At 40.2% G+C, this 22,744-nt stretch overlaps 1 protein-coding gene across 1 annotated transcript in view; it reads right to left on the bottom strand.

Moving 5' to 3' along the window:
- xpo6 (exportin 6) overlaps positions 1 to 22,744 on the bottom strand; it is a 43,625-nt gene that overhangs the window by 4,814 nt on the left and 16,067 nt on the right. The window contains exons 6-23 of the mRNA XM_057817225.1: positions 21,198 to 21,275; positions 20,547 to 21,069; positions 15,612 to 15,738; positions 15,365 to 15,474; positions 15,160 to 15,268; positions 14,966 to 15,058; positions 13,908 to 13,977; positions 13,681 to 13,840; positions 13,521 to 13,613; positions 12,704 to 12,848; positions 12,439 to 12,585; positions 10,744 to 10,933; positions 10,522 to 10,677; positions 6,786 to 6,900; positions 6,472 to 6,643; positions 6,140 to 6,301; positions 5,905 to 6,003; positions 3,051 to 3,281 (exon numbers count right to left, since the gene is read on the bottom strand). Of these exons, the coding sequence (XP_057673208.1) occupies positions 3,051 to 3,281; positions 5,905 to 6,003; positions 6,140 to 6,301; positions 6,472 to 6,643; positions 6,786 to 6,900; positions 10,522 to 10,677; positions 10,744 to 10,933; positions 12,439 to 12,585; positions 12,704 to 12,848; positions 13,521 to 13,613; positions 13,681 to 13,840; positions 13,908 to 13,977; positions 14,966 to 15,058; positions 15,160 to 15,268; positions 15,365 to 15,474; positions 15,612 to 15,738; positions 20,547 to 21,069; positions 21,198 to 21,275 (2,780 nt within the window). The remainder of the gene's footprint in view (positions 1 to 3,050; positions 3,282 to 5,904; positions 6,004 to 6,139; positions 6,302 to 6,471; positions 6,644 to 6,785; positions 6,901 to 10,521; positions 10,678 to 10,743; positions 10,934 to 12,438; positions 12,586 to 12,703; positions 12,849 to 13,520; positions 13,614 to 13,680; positions 13,841 to 13,907; positions 13,978 to 14,965; positions 15,059 to 15,159; positions 15,269 to 15,364; positions 15,475 to 15,611; positions 15,739 to 20,546; positions 21,070 to 21,197; positions 21,276 to 22,744) is intronic.

Below are 22,744 nucleotides of genomic sequence, written 5' to 3'. Positions count from 1 at the left end.
GTTGCTAACGCTACCGAATCTATATTGCATCTAGTCCTATATAAATGATATCTACAGTAACATTATGTGGATGTACTTTGTAGCAGCTTTTCGGCAGCAGTCAGGTATGTTGTTGTGTTTTTTTATCTCGTGGCATGAGTTGAGCGAGAGCCGTGAGTTGAACATTGGCATTACCCGAGGGGCCGGGTAATGAGAAGCATGATGTTTAGCTACTCTCGCTCCGTTCCTCATTGACCGCGCGGCGCGCTGAGTGTGTTGTACTTCCGCTTTACTTGCCATATTTCAGTAATCGGAATTTGGATGTTTGTGAATCGTTCTCGAATCTTCCACGGCCGAATCGTGAATAATCTAAGAATCGGAAATTTTGCACACCTCTATCAAGGACTACAGGAAACGTTTGGAATCTGTAATAGCAAACAAAGGTTTCTGTACCAAATATTAAGTTCGATTTTTGTGATGTATCAAATACTTATTTCATGCAATTGAATGCAAATTTATTATTTGAAAATCATACAACGTTATTTTCTGTTTTTTTTGTATTAGATTCTGTCCCTCACAGTTGAAGAGAACTTATGATACAAATTACAGACCTCTACATGCTTTGCAAGTGGGAAAACCAGCAAAATCGGCAGTGTATCAAATACTTGTTCTCCCCACTGTACCAAAGATGCCGTAAGAATATATTTAAACGTAGTAATATCTCCTCCTTGAGTCATCACCTTATCGTGGTGGAGGGGTTTGCGTGTCCCAATGATCCTAGGAGCTATGTTGTCTGGGGGCTTTAAGCCCCTGGCAGGGTCACCCATGGCAAACAGGTCCTAGGTGAGGGGCCAGACAAAGAATGGCTCACAAGACCCCTTATGATGGAAAAAAATTACAGGATCCAAGTTTCCATTGCCCGGACGCGGGTTACCGGGGCCCCCCTCTGGAGCCAGGCCTGGGGGTGGGGCTCGAAGGCGAGCGTCTGGTGGCCGGGCCTTTTCCCATGGGGTCTGGCCAGGCACAGCCTGAAAAGGCAACGTGGGTCCGCCTTCCCATGGGCTCACCACCTGTGGGAAGGGCCAAAGGGGTCGGGTGCGTAGCAATTTGGGCGGCAGCCAAAGGCGGGGGCCTTGGCGGTCCGACCCCCGGCTACAGAAGCTAACTCTTGGGACATGGAATGTCACCTCTCTGGCGGGGAAGGAGCCCGAACTGGTGTGTGAGGCAGAGAAGTTCCAACTAGATATAGTTGGACTCTCCTCCACACACAGTTTGAGTTCTGATACCAGTCTTCTCGAGAGGGGTTGGAACCTCTTCCACTCTGGAGTTGCCCACGGTGAGAGGCGCCGAGCAGGTGTGGGCATACTTATTGCCCCCAGGCTTGGTGCCTGTACGCTGGGGTTTACCCCAGTAGACGAGAGGGTAGCCTCCCTCCGCCTTCGGGTGGGGGGACGGGTCCTGACTGTTGTTTGTGCTTATGCACCAAACAGCAGTTCAGAGTACCCACCCTTTTTGGAGTCCTTGGAGGGTGTGCTGGAGAGTGCCCCCTCTGGGGACTCCCTCGTTCTGCTGGGGGACTTCAACGCTCATGTGGGCAATGACAGTGAGACCTGGAGGGGCGTGATTGGGAGGAACGGCCCCCCCCGATCAGAACCCGAGCGGTGTTCTGTTATTGGACTTCTGTGCTAGTCACGGATTGTCCATAACGAACACCACGTTCAAACATAAGGGTGTTCATATGTGCACTTGGCACCAGGACACCCTAGGCCGCAGTTCGATGATCGACTTTGTGATCGTGTCATCGGACTTGCGGCCGCATGTTTTGGACACTCGGGTGAAGAGCGGGGCGGAGCTGTCAACTGGTCACCACCTGGTGGTGTGTTGGCTACGATGGCGGGGGAAGATGCTGGTCAGACCTGGCAGGCCCATACGTATTGTGAGGGACTGCTGGGAACGTCTGGCAGAATCCCCTGTCAGAAAGGGCTTCAACACCCACCTCCGGCAGAACTTCTCCCTTGTCCCGGGGGAGGTGGGGGACATTGAGTCCGAGTGGACCATGTTCTATGTTATAAGTGCTGTTTTGCTGGCGCTCTTTGGAAAGAAAATTTAAGGTATTGTAGTTAGTTTAGTTGCAATTCTTTATTTTGGAAAACCATGGAACAACATACGACTGCTGTCTGCAGCAGCCGACGCGTAGCGCAAACAACAGGAAGGCACGTCTCTCGCTCTTCTGCACCTCCCTTACTCCCGTAAGTCACGCGCAATATTTATAACCAGATTCGTTAAAGTATGTTATTAAAACTCAGAAAGCTCTGGGTATTTCTTCATAAATATCTCATGTTACTATGTGGGCACACGCGGCTTATGAACAGGAGCGGCGTATGTATGTACAAAATGGTTTTTCCTTTAAAAATGTACTGGGTGAGGCTTGTAATCAGGGGCGCTCAATAGTCCGGAAATTACGGTACGAAAAAAATATGCAATACGGACATCCCTAAAAATTGTCTTGCCCTATTGATGCCTTTTGTTATCAAAAAAGTCATGTTCCAAATCAAAGCAGCATCAATGCTTTTTTTTTTTTTTTTTTTTTTAAACCTTACATACTTGTTGTCACTAATTAGCATCACCCAGATGAATCCGTCTTAGTATCATTAAAAAAGAAAAATAAAAGGGGGGTTTTAAATGACGAAAAATAGTCACTTGCCCAATAAAAAGCTTAAGTGTCAACTGTTAAGTAACTACCCACTGTCGTGACGACTGTCCATGAAAGGGTTCATTTAGAATTTAATGAATTTTGAAATACAATACAATCTCATTTGATGAATGACACATTTGTCATATAAATATTTCTCCACTTTACCAACTACACTTCACAATCACAGCATTCACATTGAACACACAAGATGGCCGCAAAGCAGCATTTAGTTCAAAATAAAACTCGTCAACTCACTTCAACTTAGTGACAATTTGGTCCGAACGTAATTGATGGATGGCTTTGGCCTGACCTCCAATCAGAAAATTTAACTAAACTACATAAAAGCTTAATGACATTTCAGGTAGTTTCTTCTTACCCGCTCTATCTTAAAGTTGCGTGCGAGGACGGCTCGCTGGTTGGTGTCCACACCCTGGCAGCTGTTGAGGAACTCTGGCATGAAGGCTGAGTAAAAGGCATCAAAGTCCACAGAGGCCATGTTGTAAATGGCCAAGGTTATTTCTTCCTGGAGAAGGTCGTGACTCTTGTGGAGGAGGACCTGCAGCAGGACGTTGATGAAGTGGAACAGCATCGAGGTCCGGAAAAGCTTCTGAAGGCATACCATACATGAGCATGGATCCAATTGACAAAGACGTAAGAATCATTATCAGTAGTGCTGCACCGATACCATTTTGTGGCTGCTGAATTGACTACTATCTAACCCTAACCCTTTTGAAAAAATTTTAACTATCTTATTTTTCACACTATAAGGCGCATTGAAGTATATGGCGCACGTTCAATGAATTGCCTTTTAAAAACTTGTTTTCATATATTGGGTGCACCCTATTATAAGGCGCAGCAGCAGCAGTAGTAGTAGTAGTAGCGGTAGTAGTAGTGGTTGGGGTTGCGTTATGCATCCGCTAAATGGAGCTGCACTAAAGGAGACTGTCATGCCATGATTAACCAATATATACGGCGCATCGGATTATAAGGCGCACTGTTAGCTTTTGAGAAAATTGAAGGCTTTTTGGTGCGCCTTAAGGGCAGAAAATACAGTTCTGCAAATTCACTTGAATGTAAAGTCATTGCTATCATAGCTTAGTCAGACACTGCTAAACTCATTGGTTGCCATTGACGGCGCTAGACATCCAATCAATTTGATCTGGGAGGGGTGGCAGCGAATGAACAACTCCAACTTAAAATGGATTTGATGTCCATTAGTGACAAAACATTTAAATTCACAGCTAGGTCTGTCGCGACAGCAAATTTTAGTAGGCAATATATTGTCTCATAAATTATTGCCAATATGCGATATTACTGTCAATTTTTCAACCAAGGTCCTGGAACGAATTAGCTTCGTATGTAGAGGAACCACTGTACTAATATACTGAATAATATGAAATAAATCAAACACATCCTGATAAATTAATCATTCAAATGCAATAAATTGTTATTCCTAAATAAAACAAACTATATTAAAAATCATAAGAATAAGAAACAAAATGCATAACGAGTCATTTGACAGCTAAGTGCAGAATATGAAATAGGTGAGAAACCCAATGCCACTTTTGTTGTCTGCCAATTAGAGCCCACCAAAAGTGTTTATTTGATCCAAAATGACTCATCTTGTCCTGCAAAGTGAGCATGTCAGCAAATTCGAAGCCAAACTATTCATCGTCCATCAGATTTTTTATAATGGGTGTCATTTTAAAGCTATTCTTAATGTAGGATGTGAAGGATGTGAGATTAACGCCAGAATTTTCTATTTACATGTTGAATATGATGTGCTTTTATTTTCTAATGTTCACCGGAAGTAGGTCCGCTAAGCCGCTAACCGTAAGCTTTACACTCAGTTGAAAAAACAAAGTGCACTTGTCTTCAATTTTTGTCATGCATGTGGTGTCCGTAATGGATATTTTCCTTTTTGGCATCGTTTGCCAATACTGTAAACCAGAGAGTTTTTATATTTGAAGTGTGACCTCTACCGCAAGTTTGCGTTTTGGAGAAGACTACCAATGTTTTACAGCAGGCGAAAGTGGTTAGTACATTCTTTTTTCCCATTAGCCTTAATGTAGCAATGCTAACTTTTTACAATGTTTAATGTTCAGTGGTATGAAAAAGCATCTTAACCTTTTGGAATTTCTCTTAATTCTGCATAAAATCACCATCAAATGTGATCTGATCTTTGTAAAAATCACACAGATGAAAAAACAGTGCTTTAACTAAAACCACCCAAACATTTATAGGTTTTCATATTTTAATGGGGATAGTATGCAAAAAATGATTACAGTTAATATCCATTTTAAAGATGGTTTTGTATCCTTTACCAGCTTTATACAAATCAACAATCCTTGATCGCAGGTCTTCAGACAGCTGTTTTGATGGAGCAATGATGCACATCAGACAATGCTTCTCAACAAGACAATTCTTACCAGGTGTTTTATAGTGGGCGGGGCCGCTTTAAACCACTCATCAGTGATTGGGCATACACCTGCCTTAAGTTGTTTGGTAAGAATTGGTTTCAGTTGCTCTTTAAGTCTGCTTAGGTTGAGGGTTCACTTACTTTTTTCCCCCCTTCTGTCATTGGTGGCATGCTATCCTCATTAAAATATGAAAACCTATAAATGTTTGGGAGGTTTTAGTTAAAGCAGACACTGTTTTTTCATCTATGCAATTTTGACAAAGGTCAGATCACATTTGATGGAGATTTTATGTAGAAATGTGAGAAATTCCAAAAGGTTCAGATACTTTTTCATACCTCTGTAGACGTTTCCTTATTTTGTATGTCTGAATTGTAATTCTACGGTGTATTGATGACCATAAACATCTGTAAAAGGAACTTGTGTCTCATATGCAACCAACACGGACTAGTGCCGAGTGCAAACACACACACGCAAACACACAGACGCAAACCCACGCACGCACATATGCATGCATTCACACATTGCGATAGATCGAAAATTACCGACCTAATTTTTATTTACCATGCAATAAATTGATTGTATGCCACACGATTTGACATCCATGATTGACTTGGGAAGAGCTACAACAAGTGATCCTTTATATGGTGGCGTGAATAGCTGGCAGCCATCTTGGATAGGGCGGCGGCAATATAAAACTACATCTTGAAGAGCACGTATTGCACAGCATCGGCATGTTAATTCTTAATGTTCCCCAATAACGACAATAGTATAGGTGCAACACTAATTATTACTACGACTGATGCTGCTTACTCTGTGATACAACTTGTGCTTGCTGTTGAGGGATTCTAAATAGGAGAGATTTTGCTTGAAGATGTGGATGTCAGGCTGCAGGAAAGACTGACCAAAAGCCTGATGGAGACATTGAAGCACTAGTTACAGCAGAGATTCCTTTAAAGATATGTCCTACCAGAAGTTATAAAAAGGTCAACTGACTAAATGCGGTGATAAATGTGACGGCATAAGCACAATTGATGCATATACATACTTGCATGGCAGCTATGAACTGGGTCTCGTTCTCCATGGCGTCTTCAGGGGCTCCTCTTTGGACACTTGTTAGAATAGAAGTTTTAAAGAAGTACCTCCAGTTTTGGTGAAGTATTTGGTATAGCAGCTCAAACATTTCTGCTTTGACATCAGGGGAAGACCGCTGCCAGAAAATGAGAGGCTATGAGCAAACATTCTGTAGAGAGGCATTTTCTAGTACTAGAATTACTTAATGCCAGTTTTGGACTATGCACATGTTGTTCAATAATTGTAGGTTTTTCACAGGCAGAAATGACAGCAGATTTAATTTCATGGATGCAATAGCCAACTGACCTCTGCCACAACAGGGTAAACTTGCTCCATGCAAAGGGAGAGAATGCTGGGTAGAAACGGTTTAAAGGCCTGACCAGGTTCTTGTACCACCACCTGCAGAATTTTCAAGAACTTTTGTACCACTCGGCATCCTGCGCTGCCCTCCTGCAAAATACTGGCTGCCAGCTGTTCCCTAAAACAAACACAGGCAACATTAAATGATCATTCTGACGATGTAACTTCAATCTTAGCATGTGAATTTATACAGGATGGCCGTTGCTAATCGGGACATGAGGTAAGATTACATAATCAACCACAATGAGTGATTCTTTAACCTGGTGAACAAGCTGAGGAATGTGTGGAGGATCTGTCCAGTGAAGGCAACACCCATCTGTACTCGCAGCGCCTGAAACAACGTTAAGAAGAAGGCCAACATCTCATCCGTGACATCTGAAAGAAAAAGTGGAGATCAATAACACCATCTTTGCTCTATTTTAAAGGATTGTGTGCTGCTTCAAAATATAGTAAAAGTGACGAGAACAACACCTGAAGAAGGGAGTTGAATATGACCATCTATATGTATTTCACAGAATATTCAAATGAGAACAAGAAGCTTGAGTTCAGCCAACATTCTGTTTTCTCAACATCAACACTAGGTAGAGTAGTCACTCAAACAGTGCCTCTCCATTAACTATGGGGTCAAAACCTAACAAGATGGCTGAAATCAATACAGGAGGAAACTGAGCAGAATTTCTGTTGATGACCATTAAGAGCAGAGAGGTCTTAAAAATTAATGAATATACACAAATTTCTGCCCATCACTTTAATACAAAGACATGGCTTGATATTTAAGGTGAGTAATCCTAACTTTCTTAACCTTTACTCAGTTTTCAAAAAGCTGCTATCATGCTGAAGCTTCACAAAATGTGTGGTTAAACTTGGCATGCAAATATGCAAAGAAAAACATTTAAAGTTGAGAATTCCATGATTAAAGTACATAAAGGATGGAAAATATAAAGAACAATTAAAATCCATTTTTAGTTAAATAAAGAATATAAGTCCAAGTACCTATATTGCACCACTATATTGTTGAAATCAAAATAGTGCAAACATCAGTTTTTTTGGATCACGAGCATGTGCAAAGTGCCAGTAAGGCACTTTTTTTGTCCTCTGTGTGTAGGTAAACAAATCGACAGATAGTAAACAAATCAGGCTCTAAAGAGAAGTCAGACGATGGAAATCAACGTGGTGAGATGGCAAGAACTGCTATGGTACACTGGTTGCAGATGTTAGCTCTAGGGCTGCAGCTATCGAATATTTTAGTAATCGAGTAATCGACTGAAAATTCTACCGATTAATCGAGTAATCGGATAAAACATTTTTTCTTAGGTAAAGAGCAATTATAAATATACATGAGAAAACAAGATATTTCATCTAATATTGAACCATTTTCAGTCAATCAAGGTCTTTATTTTCGATGTACACTGTTGAAAACAGCCAACAATTGCATCTCAGATGTGACTAGAATAAAAAAAGACTTGATTGCTTTCACTCAAAAAACTTAGTTAGTTCTTATAAAATTATATGTATATTTCTAACCCAAAAATGTCATTACGCTTAAAAGTCAATTGTTTTTCCTACGTGTGTCAATTGAATTTCCATTTGTGTCTAGCTATTTTTAGGTTCTAGTTAAGTTTTAAGTTAGTGTAAACTAAGTCCTGATAGGATTTTGAGTTTTTGCAGTGTTCAAAATAAATGTATGATACCTGCTGTATTGGGGCACATTAGGGACCAGTGTTACTTGGTGTTTTATCCAGCAATGACTACTAGCTAAAATTGACGGTTAGCATTATTACGTTTTTATTTTACGCCCTCATCACACTACAGCGCTGTTTTCACAGATTAAATAACGCCTGTATGTAAGACACGTTAGCCACGCATCGACAGTGGTCATAATTAATAGAAATCTAGCCCTCCGCAAGGCTAACGTTAAAGTGATCCTCTACCTTAAATACATGTTGGCTCTAATAAACCACAATTGTTCTCGTGTACAAAAATATGTTAGGCTCGCAGTGATGACGTAAATGGGATGTTTCCAAATGTGTAGCGTGTACAACAATTGCGTATTGCTGCCGAAACTCGCTTGGTAAAATGCCACGATATGCTGCTTTTGGATGCAATTTCCAGTCAAATGGTAACAAGTGGAGTGACGTGAGTGGTCAAGGTGGAATTATTATTTTTTGTGAATAAATGTACATAAGTGGAAGCTTCTCCCCTTTTTGGTCCCTGTATGCTCGTATCCTACCTACCACGCGTTACAACTGGCGCCCGAAAATTTTTCCTGGATCCTCAGCCAAGTAAGGGATCCGTCTAATTTCTGGATCTGACGGTCCCACCGCGGCTGCAATATTGGTTTCGGATCTGTCTAGTTTCTGGATTCGTCGGTCCCACAGCAGCTTTTGGGATCAGTCTATTTTGTGGATTCTACGGCCTGATCGCGGTTGCAACATTGCCATGAGATCGGTCTAATTCCTGGATCTTCGAGTTAATGAAAAAACGCGGACTTGGACTACTATTGCTATCTTTTTTGTTGACTATTCTTTGTGGGAGTTTTCCCCAAATCATACCAAATAATTAAAGCACTATGGCACACTACAGTGACGACAGTGACTCTGACATGGACCTTACTTTTATGTTGGGAGTTCGTCTGGGAACGCGTGTGTGCGTACCACTGAGCTCCCGAGTGATGAGCGGTCAAGGTGAAAATATTATTTTTTGTGTGAATAAATGTGCATAAGTGGAAGCTTCTCCCCTTTTTGGTACTTTTATGCACGTATCCTACCTACCACGAGTTACAATGTACAAGACATGGATTACACTCGATTCCAGGATTTGTTCCCGTCAAACTGTTGGCTTGTTCTGTATGTAAAGCATACGAGAGCTCTGAACACTAACAATCTACATAATTATACTGGGATACGTTTGAAAACGCAGTATCTTACCTTGAAGATCTGCCAACAAAAACCGGAGTTCTCAACAGGGTACACTCTCTGCTCCGTTATAACTGAGATGCACTTGCAGCGAGTACATCAGCAGTTTTGCCCAATTCTTCTCTTATAAGGTACTGTATTTCCTGTTCTCATTTTGCCTTTGCTGCTCGTCTAGTGAACGACCGACAGTGCTGTCCTGCTCTTCACTTTTCCGATCTGGTTCAAATTGGAAGGGCAGAACCGACGACATGTTGGGGTAGCTAAGAGTGACACGCTGGAAGTTCGGCCCGGTGACGTCACGCACTGTGACGTAACAAGAATGGCGACCTATCACTTAAAATATTTTTACAAATTTTATTAAAACGAAAACATTAAGAGGGGTTTTAATATCAAATGATCATAACTCATACTAATATTTATCTTTTAAGAATTACTTGTCTTAAAGCTCGAGGATCACTAAGTGAACGAGTGACAGTAACGTTAATCTTATTTATTAGCTTTGAGAGGTCTACTGCTTTAAGATGGCGGCTGTTTACTAACGCCGCCAAGTGTCATTTCGCATCTTGTTATATATAAATGATATATATGAGACACATCAGCTGCTACCTGCTACCACCGTAGCATCAGACGCTACCTGCTACTACCATCATGCGGGCATAGTTGTTAGCGGCCGTCGGCTACAGTTAGGTATTTATTGCTTCTTCCTCTACGCACATGCACTTGCTTCTTCCTCTACGCACATGAGGACGTCAGGGCGTTGTCTGGCATTAATCGTCGTAATCCGGGGACTACCTGTATTTTATTTTTCTATATGAAGTATTTTGATGTAAATTTCGACTTTAACAGTGAAATCTGAATTTCGCGGAAATTCGGGTTATGTCCCCATGGAAAGGAACTCTTTCGTAACTCGAGGACATCTTGCGCGTTGTTTATACATATACACTGATGATGTTCGACATGACTGAATATAGTTTGGTGTTTAACAAAAGTGGAAGGATTTAAAGTTGATGCTTGGAACCTTCGAGTTTTTTGAAAGCGAAAATGGTTTGGACACTTCTGGAGTAGAGAGAGATGCACTGACCTGGCTGCTGAATAAAGATAGGAAAAAGGGTGAGGGACACTTGGACTGACTCCTGCAAACTCTGATAACAGATCTGACGTGATTTAGTGGACTCTCCAGATATGCTCTCCACGATGTCTCTGAGGACAGGTAAGGTCTGCTGAATCACTGCTTTCACTGATGAACAGAACAAAATTAGGGCAAAGCATATTAATCAGCAAAAGAGAAAACCAAACTACTTACAATCATGCATTTCCGGTCGTCGGGGAGATATGTTCACTGTGCCTCTTAACATACGATATTCCCGAGTGAGGGCCACCAGCATGCTGGCGTGGTTGCTGGACCGTGTCTGCCATTGCTGCTCGCTCTCTGGTAAATTTGGCCATGGGAGCAGTAGCATGTTGGATAAAGTCCGACATACAAGCAAGTGAGCCTAAACGATGCAAACACATAAGTCATACAAGTGAGAATTGTAGTAAATATGGGAGTAGAGGGCCGTTTCACACCAGTGTCAGCCCAGTGCGAAAGGGTCCCCCGCAAAGTGCAACACGATTGCAAAAGGAAAGTTTGCACACAGGGCAGACATAAACCCGGCCAAGAAGTGAAGAGTGGGGACCCCAGCAGGCTACTATATATAGGCTCCGGCTATCTACTACAGCAGACATGTCCAAAGTCCGGCCCGGGGGCCAAATGTGGCCCCTGGTCAAATTTCATCCTGCCCCCAGCCTCTGTCATAAAATCAATAACGTCTGGCCCGCACACAGACTTAATAATTTGGTCAGCACTACTGCTACCATCATATGAAGTAGATTACACACTAAATGCTGCTCCTCATTTACCCACTAAAAGGCAGCAGCACTCTAAGCAACATTACCCCATGTGACCCTTAACTCCCAATTTTCTAAAATGGTGACAACACAAAAAAGAAAGTTGACTGCAACGGCTGACGCTTCAGGGAGAGGTGGAAATTGGACTATTTCTTCACTAAAATACGCAACAACTGTGTCTGCATCATTTGCAAAGAGACAGTTACTGTTTTAAAGAGTTCAATGTGAGGCGATATTACCAAACAGGAGACGCGGACACGTACGACATGATTACAGGGAAGATATGTAGCGAGAAATTAAAGCAACTTGAAGCTAGTTTAATTTCACAGCAGCAGTATTTCGCAAGAACCCGAGAATCGAAAGAGAACGTCACAAAGGCTAATTGCGAGATTGTTGATATTATTAATTTAAAAAAATAATAAAGCAAATGTGACACACAGAATGGCTTGCTAAAATTTGCTTAAATATATTGTTCTACGTAAAGGACGTCAACCAAGGCCGGCCCCCCACATTTTTACCACACCAAATCTGGCTCCCTTTGCAAAAAGTTTGGACACCCCTGTACTATAGCCTCAAGCACAAATGCTTTTGTTATTCATTGTTGCACAAGAAAAAAAAAAAACGAAAAACTTCTTAAGGAGTAGGGAAGATTATAGCCGCATGAAGAGTTTTAATAGTTTTGGCGAGAACATGCATTGTTTTTTTGGTGTTCGTGAACTACAGTTCCACACAAACTTGCATAAAGATATCATTTAGCTTTGCAAGGAGAGGTATGAGAGCCACTCTTCGAGTGTCCCAAAGCTAGGAAAGTTAAAGTGCATATATCAAGGTTTTCTCGGTCGTGACTTGTGTGTATCAATCTACCGAAACAGCATGACATCACTACGCCAGCAACTTTGCTATTGGACGCGCTCCGAGTTTGCTGCCCTGAAATAGAACAACTTTCTATTTCAGGTTCCTTCCCTGGTCACAAACACTCACTCTGAATGGGGAATTTCCCCCTCCCACATACAAAATGAATGGAATGAATGCAACAAACTGCGTGCGGCTATTACGAGTGTGAAACATCCTTTAGAGATGGTTGCGTGAAGAGCAGGAAACATGCATTCACCTCGAGGGGGAGCCTGCGAGTTACATTCTGAGTAACGAGGTTGAAGATGTTCTGAACAGCAGGCAAAGTGACCATAAACACAGGTCGCACGGTGAAGGTGATTGAAACCATCAGGTGGCACGCACACAGCAGTAACTTTTCTGGTACCTGGGTACAATAATTAAATTTGCAGATATAATTTTTGAGGTGACTAGCAGAAGGCTATTCCATTTACGTACCTAGAAGGAAATTAATTTTTTTCTCAAGTGAACTCAGGACAATTTACCTTTGCAGTGATAAGGGGGCTACTGGCATCAACTGCAGATGTTATGAGATTGACAAACTGGCTCTGGTTTTGATTGTGGACCTCACTGTAGAACTGTGCAAGCCAATGAGAGTAGGCTTGCAAAGCTGCAAGGGCCTGTGCATGTCTACAACACACAGGTACAGAAAAAAACAAGTTTCATACTTGGATTGCGCCTCACGCTTAATTCACATTCAAGTTAGGGAGTCCTCCATTTGGGTATCCCCTCCCCACATGGTGTCCCCTTGGGAAGAGTAGACAGCAATGTTTCTTGTATTAGGTAGCACATATATTTAATAAAATATCAAAACAAAAAAATCCCATAATTTTTTTTTGCTCTTCTTTCCTTCCCGAAACCATTTTCATTTCATCTCTTTGAATAAACGCAATATAAACAACCACAATGGGAGTACATCTATACATCCATGTAGCACATTAAAACCGTTCAGCCTATAAAAGGCACTCAGGTTCGCATTCCCCATGTCTATGTACTGTAGATGAACAGGATAGGTTAAAAAAATAAATGAAAAAATTGGAGCAGGAGGGGGAATGCTGTAATTTTTATGTAGGCAAAAAATGGGTCAAAATAGTTCAATTTAATTACATTTCCCCCAAGAACATACATGGTATAGCTCAGCCCCAATTAAAAGTGCTCGAATAAGGTATGATGATTTACATCTTCCCAAAAGCGCTCCGTCTGAACTGCAGTCCACAATTCATAACCACACAATGAATTTATACTAAGAAAAAGTATAACTTGTACTGTATATACTGTACATGTGTTGCTTTGAATACTTACACATCAATAAGGTCTGGTTTGAGTACAGAAGGCACTGCGGTTTCCAGGTCATACAAGCTAGTCCGAGAACCATAGACAGTCATTTCTACGAGCCTGAAAAATGATCATAATAGCTGTTTTAATTGAGAGGGAAAAATAAAAACAATAAAAAACGGCATACCTCTCAACAACTGCAAGGGCATCATTAAAACGTGAGGCAAAAATCTCTCCAATGAAATGTTCAGCCAAGCGCCCGACAGCTTGTAGAAGGGAGCTGAGGTCTCTGAGAGAGCAATGAAGCCGGCGACAATCATTCTCAGCTGTAATATTTAGCCTACGACCTGGAATGGCAGACATCATTACATTTGAGCTGAGGAACACATTATAACTCTCATCAAATAGTCTTACTTGTGCCAGTGGTGACAATGAACTGCTGCAGACCCAAGTACACATCCAGGTTTTCTTGAAGAATGGGAAACTTGGGACAGAAAAAAATGAATTCATCAGGAGGCTAAAAGTGCATTATATAAACAACCCCTTTTTTTTTGTTTAAGCAAATACAATGTTCAACACAGATTAGGTTTTACTCTGATATTAACTTTGCTAAACTTGCATTTTCTGGAGAGGGGTTTACTGTGCTTTTGTTGAACACTGCTAGTCACACAGAACCACAAGACATCTCAACAGCCCAAATGCTTCATTGGCATTAAAACCATCTCTCTTGCCTAGCAGAATAATTTAAAAACAAAAAGTTATCAGAAACCTCATTTTCAACCAAAGCTAACCATGAAAACACCATCCAAGCACACAAAACATGCCACATTACATTTTTGAAACTACATAAATAAAAATTCTAAATAGATATTTCTTTTTCATTGAACTCTTCCAGTGCCATTTGACAATGACAGATGGTTAATCATATGGCTCTTAAAAATTAAAACTGTTTAAATGGTTTTATCAGTTGTAGATTTTCAATCCGTTGAAAATGTAATCTTCAAATGGAATGGCCGTCGAGCGTCGTCAATGGCAGACAATGACTCAAAAAAAAAAATTAAAAAAAAAGGTCCTGCAGATCACTTCCTGCTGATTTTGGTGCCTTTACCAGTCGCTTCCTGTTGATTTTGAGGCATTTACCAATCGTTTGCTGTTGATTATGGATCACTTATTGTTAACGGTGGGGCATTTGTAGGTCACTGTGTTGATTTTGGGTCAAATCCTATTCATTTTGGGGCATTCCTAGGTCAGTTTCCCATCATTTGAGGTCACTTCCTGTTGGTACAGTTTTAAATCCAGGCCACTTTCTGTTGATTTTGGGTCACTTGTAGGCTGTGAATGTTCATCTTTTGGCGTCATTGACGACACTAGACGTTCAGTCAATTTGGAAATTACCGAGTATCGATACTTTTGCAATAAAATATTGTTCCCGCAGACAACCATTTAGTACAAGAAACACATAGATTTCTTACCAAAGTAGAGAATGCATGTGAAGGGAGCAACTCCATCACCTTGGCAACAACCTCCAGACTCTGACGTAGGTACTTTTGCCATTCAGTCTGTTGCTATGGTTACAAAATAATAGACATTAAGACACTTAATTATGTGGAAAATTTGAAGTTCCTCTGCTGTGATAAACTGCAATGCAAGCGCATTATGTTCTCACATCATCATCCAGCGTTTCATCATCCAGTTCTTCCAATTGAACCTGATTGTATCGAAACTGCACTCGATTCAGAACTTCTCTTAGCAAAAGGACTAAAGCATCTTTGTATCTGTAACCAAACAACAGGGGATCAAGTTTTATTCACATTTTATTGATAACTTGTCACACAAATGGAATACAAACTTTTTTTTTGTACAAAAGTTACCTGTTGAGAACAATTTCTCTGTCAGCTAGTCTGCTTTTGATTTTGGTTGTAAGAAAATCCAAAAACACGCTCCATATATCCAAACATGCAAAGTAGCCCTCGTGGGTAGGCTGGGATGAAAAAATAAAAACAACAAATATTTTTGCTCTAGAACTAGCCACAATCTTATATAGCGTAGATATGAAAAAAAGATACCACAGAAGCCTATAGAACAAAAATAACTAATCAACATTGTAATGATGCTTACCTGGTTAAAGGTGTACTTGAAAAGCAGCGCAAGAAACTCTACGATTGGAAACTGAGGACTGGATTCAATCCGCCTCAAGTGAACACTGACAAACAGGCGTAGGAAATCTGTGAACTTTTCCAAGTAACTAAGATAAAACAGAAACATAACATGATTTGAAAGTGATTTCAATCATTTCATCTTGCAGGAAGATGAAGTCACAACATGGTTTTAACTGGGTAGTAAAAATGTATGCAAAGAAATTGAGCTTAATGATCAAAGTACAATTTCAATTCCTGACACATCCATATTTTGTCCTATCCTATCCTATATTTAGTACTATCCTAATTTAATAGTCTCATGTGTAGGAAAACCTACACATAAACATGGAGAAAATGCCAATACGACACAAAGTTGCAGAAATATTATAAACATCGACTGTGAAGCAGCACAGATGTTAAGCCACATTAACAGTGCAGCTTAGAATTCAAAAGTTTATATACAGAGAGCTGCAGCTTCCTGGTTGATTATTATTATTATTATTTTTAAATGATTCGCAAATATGCCATTACAATCTAACCGATAAAAAATGAATTCATAGATGAAGAATGCATGACCTGACTTTTTAACTCATTGGCCCACATTGACACTGACAGACGTCCAATCCATTTTCACCCCTTGTCAAATTGAACTGGAGGTCTATTACCATCAATGGCAGCGAATTGACAACAGAATTCGGTTTACGCAGAACTAAAAGAGGATGTTAGAATGACACGCATGTGACTGACCTTATTGAAATAAGACTACCGGTATGTAAGAAACAGGCTGTTATGACACTGCTAAACAACAGCTCAAAGAAATCTTGAAATCTGTTAATAATGTAAGTATAATGCACCATAATCTTTATAAATTACCTTAATTTGACCTTCTCGCCCGGTTGATTCACTACAGAGCCGAGTAGCAAAATTCAGAACCAGGTATTTGATGCATGAATTAATCCATACATTTCCAGTTGCAACAGATATTCAGTGAAATCGGAAGAATTACAAAAAGACAAATGGAAAGAAATACATATACCGTACAGTGACACCTCTACATACGAAGTTAATTTGTTCGAGGACCTTGTTTGCAAGTCGAAATGGTTGTATGTCGAGCAGGATTTTCCCATCACAATACATTATAATTAAGGCTGTCAAAATTATCACGTTAACGGGCAGTAACTTTTAAAATTAATCACGTTAAAATATTTGACACATTTAACGCACCTGCCCCGCTCAAACAGATTAAAATGACAGCACAGTGTCATTTCTACTTGTTACTTGTGTTTTTTGTTTTGTCGCCCTCTGCTAGCGCTTGGGTGCGACTGATTTTATGGGTTTCAGCACCATGAGCATTGTGTAATTATTGACAACAATGGTGAGCAACTAGTTTATTTTTTTATTGAAAATTTTACAAACTTTATTAAAACGAAAACATTAAGAGGAGTTTTAATATAACATTTCTATAACTTGTACTAACATTTATCTTTTAAGAACTACAAGTCTTTATCCATGGATCGCCTTAACAGGATGTTAATAATGTTAATGCCATCTTGTTGATTTATTGTTATAATAAACAAATACAGTACTTATGTACAGTGTTGAATGTATATATCCGTCTTATCTTTCCATTCCAATAATAATTTACAGAAAAATATGGTATATTTTATAGCTGGTTTGAATTGCAATTAATTACGATTAATTGATTTTTAAGCTGTGATTGACTCAATTAAAATTTTTAACCGTTTGACAGCCCTAATTATAATTCAGGCATGAAAATGGGTCAGGGGTTAAAAAGGTGAGAAGGGTGTGGAGGAAATATGTTCCAGTACACTGTACTGTACACCCCAACAAAATATTGAGCTCTGTCGACCCACACTGTGTTTCAGCAGGGCCATGCAGTGACCGGTGGAGGGGTGGGTGCTCGTAGATCAAAAGGGGCACATGAACAAGTATTTAATACACCTTAAAACAACATAACTTCAATTTTAACCAGCTTTAGATAATAATTGGCTGCGACTGTGACATACTTTAATTGGGAGGGGGCAACAGTGAATAGAAATCAAAACTGTCATCAACACTTTCTGGCTGTGACTCAGTCAGTCTGCCTCTTTTCTTCCTTCAACCTCTGCATCAAAACTTCCTTCCTCAACTTGTTCATCTGAGAACAAACCACATCAGATGGTCACTGAGCCACCAACAGCAGTTTTCTTAAAACTATTATTTCATTATCATCCATACTTAACAACTCTAGCACCTAATGATTAATAAAGCAATGACATAAAAATCTTATAGAAAAATAACATTGTGTTTATAATTGTATTTAATACCCGACTATCCTTGCAAACCTGTTCTTACCAGGTCTGCTATTCACCCAGCTGATGAGGTATCCACTGCCTTTAGCAGCCTCATCTAACTCCTTTTTTTTTTATCCCTCAATCTCCCTTCCCTACGACGCATGTCTATGTAATGAAATATAAATATTTAAAAAAACAGACTCCCCGGTGGCTTTTAGTTTTAAAGCTTTCTTAATTTCTTTCTCTCTCAATAACGATGGAGTTAGATTTGTGTTTTTATTATTCAATCAAAAAACAAAGTTACTTTGATCAAAACCAAAGTTGCTTCAATCAAAATACAGTATATAGTTTTAATCCCAAAAAGTCACTTCAATTAAAAAAAATTTTTTTGATTGCAATAATAAATTTGAGACATTTGAAAACTATTTTTCTTGATTGAAACAATTTTTTCCATTTGAGTAATGCTTTGCGTTTGGGCCACATTTTGGCTAGGACATTTGTGTCTTTATTATTCAATCAAATAAGTTGCTTCAAACAAAAAAAAAATAGATAAAAAAAGAAAAACTTTGCACATGTGCCAATCACCATTTACCAAAGCCTGAGAGGGTTTGAGTAGACTCACTTTGAAGCTTTTAATAAAGCCAAGCATTTTCTCACTACTTTATTCTTGTTTAAAAATAATTCGGTGGGGCAGTAACATGTTTAAAACTTATCATAATTCTTACATTTTGAAGTGCTTGAAAACCATTTATAAATGATACTTTGGTGAAAAAAGTGAAAAAACATGTCATATATATGTATCTTTTTTCCAATGTAAAATCTGAATAAATGCATTGAACACGCACAAAAAAAAATGGGGTGGGGGGGTGGTGTGGGGCGCTACTTCGCGGTCTTCACTTACTGCGGCGGGTTCTGGTCCCCATTAACCGCGAAAAACGAGGGATCCCTGTATTTCTGAAAAGCTTTAAGAAGCAGGACTCATTCCCACCACTCGTCGGGCCAGTGTTGTGCCGACACCGGCCGTCAGCTCAAATCCAAGCCGAAAATAACGCGTCTCCAGCGGACGACGGGAGCAATGTGAGGCGCCCCCTCCATCCGAGAGAATGCCGCTTAATTTGACTCGACAGTGTGTTTCTTCGTTTATATTACCGCTAAATACACAAGCTTGACGCCAATTTAATGGGAGCTAATTTTTTTTCATGGGAGATTTGGCTAGGTCTGGCAGTGTTCAACGCAAGCTGCAACGAATGGCAGTAACTTTTTTATATCGCAAAACGTGAAAACGATTGAAACCATTACTCACCAAATTCAATCTGCTGGCAAATACAGGCAAGTGTGTATGCTGCGCTCTGGTCTGCCCCGATGTGGATAAGGCCTGCTTTTTGTTTTCGCAGCGTTGCAATGCAACCGAAGGCTCTCCGAGCACTCCATGTACACGCGTAAGGAGTGCGCGCGTTTGGAATAATGGTTCTCGTCAGCGAAGCATCTAGAAGGATTTGCTGACTGTGTTCTTAAGTGCTCAGTTTACGTACTAAGTTAATCACATGATGATAATAATAATAATTAAATAAAACCTCCCGACCCCCCCCCCCAAAAAGAATTTCTCCTCGGATCTACGCAATTCACGTAGGTCGCCCTTTTTGACTTCAAAACGGCGAATTTCGCCGAAAGGTGAGAGATTTTCATGCCTGATAATTCCATGAATTTGTTCCACAGCCCAAAAACCTACACTAAATCCTTAATAAATACTGCTGGTACTATTAAAAATTGCAATTACAGATAGCAAAACACATTATTAAAAAAAAAAAAAAAAAAAAATCAAAATAATAATAATAATTACTGTAATAATCTAACAAATTGGGTTCTAATGTGGCGGACGATTTTTTTTTGTATCTGAACGCACCGCGTAACTGAGGTGACAAGAGAGAGGAGCAGTGCGTTGAGTTTACTTTCGCTTTCAATATTTACTCGAGTATAGCATCAATTGCGGCAGACAGCAGGCATTTTGTGTTGGATAAGTTCTGTAATAAATGATAAAAACCTGACCAAGCTGGCGATTTCTTTGGCGATGTAACCACAATAATAATAGTCAACTTAACTTATAAAAATTGGCGAAAGGTAGTCGGAGGAGGACAGTGGAGATGTATTGTTGAGTCCGTTCACGGATGCGGACCCACGGCCATTTTTTTCTATAATTCGCATCTTCATTTCAATGGTAAGATGAATCTTTTTCCTGGTTTCACCACTTGTACCAACCTTTTTGAAATCTGTATTGATTTCTCCCACTAGAAAGTCAGCCGTGTGTCCGTCTGTGGTGCTGTCATGTCGTCGTATTTCGAGCATGTCGTCGGATGTAGAAACAAATGGCGAGTCAATTTTTACGTCGGATGTCGAAAAGATCCGTGTGTCGAAGCGATCGTATGTCAAGGTACCATTGTACCTATGTTCACTAAGCTAATGCTTGCTTTCGATTAACACAGTCATGTGAAATAGTTCTTTCATGTTACGTTCCCTGGTTGTAGTTTGCAGTGGTGTAGAAATTCACTGCATCACAACAACAACAAAAAAAACACAGCTGGATCCCCCCCCACCCCGGATTGGGGAACTGGTCTCAAACAAACCTCTCGTCAAGTTCCTGGAGCCGACTCTTGACTGTATGAGCATTATTCTCGCGAGTGAGCCTCTGCAGAAGAAAGAAGGTCTGCTGGAACATTCTCAACAGGTACTCCTCAAAATCCATCGGCACACAGTTCTTTGACACCAGTTCGTTGACACATGTCATGGCGAGTACACCGAGTCGGGAACGATCAACTTTGCTGCACTCAGTCTGTCGTCCTCCACCATTTGATGTAGGTGGCATTGTCCCGGCATTGAGGTGTCCATTGGAAGATGATGACATGGAGGAGATGAAAGATCCAGATTTGGCCTTTGTGCAAAGATCACAGCCAAATCGTGCAAAGTGAAAGATGGATGCCAGCAGAGTGGGTGTGATGCTAGTGGACAACGGAATCCAGCTGAACAGGTGGGCCAAGCATTCCAGTACAAGACAACAGAGTTGCTGACTCTCGTTGTCTAATGCTGCCATGGGCTGGCAGAGAAGCTTTGAGTACTGACTGCCCTGGAAAAGCGTGCCCAGAAGTTCCACTGAAGGGACACAAAAGGGACTCATTAACACACGACTACAGTTGAAATCAATTGACATCAATCAAATAAACAGGCAATAAAATTCTAAAATTTTGCTGCTTCACATAATTGGGAGAAAATCCACTCACCACTTTCTCCTGATGTGGGTGAGGGTGGTGGGGTGGATGCGAAGATGCTGTGCTTGTCCCAGTATGTTTCCAGGATTCCTTAAAAAGTCAGAAGTCCAGATATAATTTAATTATTAAACCACTTTGGCCATTAATCAGTCACTCCTCAAAGTAATACGGTGGTACCACGACCTATGAACACATTGACATATGATCCTTTCGACATCCGGCATTAAATTTGACTCGTCCTTTGTCTCGACATATGATAACATGCTCGAAATACGACAATTTATGACAGCATTCCAATTTCATTGTTTTCCCGCAAGACAGATGTTGTTGTGAGAGAAATCAACATGGGTCCCAAAAAGGTTAGTGCAGGTGGTGAAAGAAGGTGATGCTTACCATTGAAATTAAGAATGAAAGAAAAATATGAGCGTGGTGCATGTGAGTGAACACAGCTCATCGGTTCCTCCTCCACATACACACTGTCTCCTCCTACCTCAGTTCGCCAGTTAGTTAATGTGACAATTAAAACACTTCTCTAATTTCTTATTTATTCATAATTTATGCGTTTGACATGTGTAATTTAATGCAATTATTAAATTAGAACACGCACTGCTCAATGCATCCTCCTCCACACCCGCCATCTCTTCTGACCGCCGTTCGCCAGTCTCTGTAAGTTAAGGTGACGATAAAAATGTTTTAAATTTCCGATTTATTGTCATTATTCCGATTTGTATTTTTAATTTGCTTGTTTTGCTATGTGCAATTGCTATTAGTAATTGTGCCAGCAGTATTTATTAAGGATTTACAGTAGGTTTTTGGGCTGTGGAACGAATTAATCGAATTATAATGAATTCTTGTGGGAAAATCCTGCTTGACATTGGACCATTTCAACTTAGAAACCACGTCCAGGAACAAATTAAATTTGTATGTAGAGGTATCAATGTACCTTGAAGTAGGAGTTCATTCCGCGACTGAGTACAGAACTCAATTTACTAATTCCAACATTTTTTCCTTACTCAATTGACCTTGGTTGCACATAAATGATCTAAGATGACACAGAAATACAGACATTCACACAACTGAAAAGGTTGGGCTATTGCTGCCATATGTCTGCGTCTTTAATGATTGAATAATCAGTAGGATACTCTATAATCGAGTTGAATGGGAGTTCGCTTGGTTATTAGGTGAGATATATTGGTTTTTAATTAGATTTTTTTTTTTTTATTATCTAATTCCGAAGGGTTCCGTGAACGCATATGTGAAACTGCTGGGGTTTGGTACATTTAGCAAAGTTAAGAACCATTGAATTAGAGAAACTTCATAGGATGTGTAAAAGTACTAACGTTGCATCGATACTGGTATCGGTACCGATACGGCACTAAAATAACATCGGTATCGGTGAGTGCTAATAAAAAAGGGAGCATTTGACGCCTTTCCCAAGATGATAGACGTAGAATCGTGTGGTGTCCAATCATGCGTCTGGTGTGTGTTCAAATGAGTTCATCGCTAGGAGATGTACAATCCATTTGAAGTGGGAGGGTACCACCCCTCCCACTTCAAAT

The sequence above is a fragment of the Corythoichthys intestinalis genome, chromosome 16 (assembly GCF_030265065.1).
Source record: "Corythoichthys intestinalis isolate RoL2023-P3 chromosome 16, ASM3026506v1, whole genome shotgun sequence".
Taxonomy (NCBI): Eukaryota; Metazoa; Chordata; class Actinopteri; order Syngnathiformes; family Syngnathidae; genus Corythoichthys; species Corythoichthys intestinalis.
Note: the sequence above shows the minus strand (reverse complement) of the source record. Positions and strands in the feature narration are given on the sequence as shown.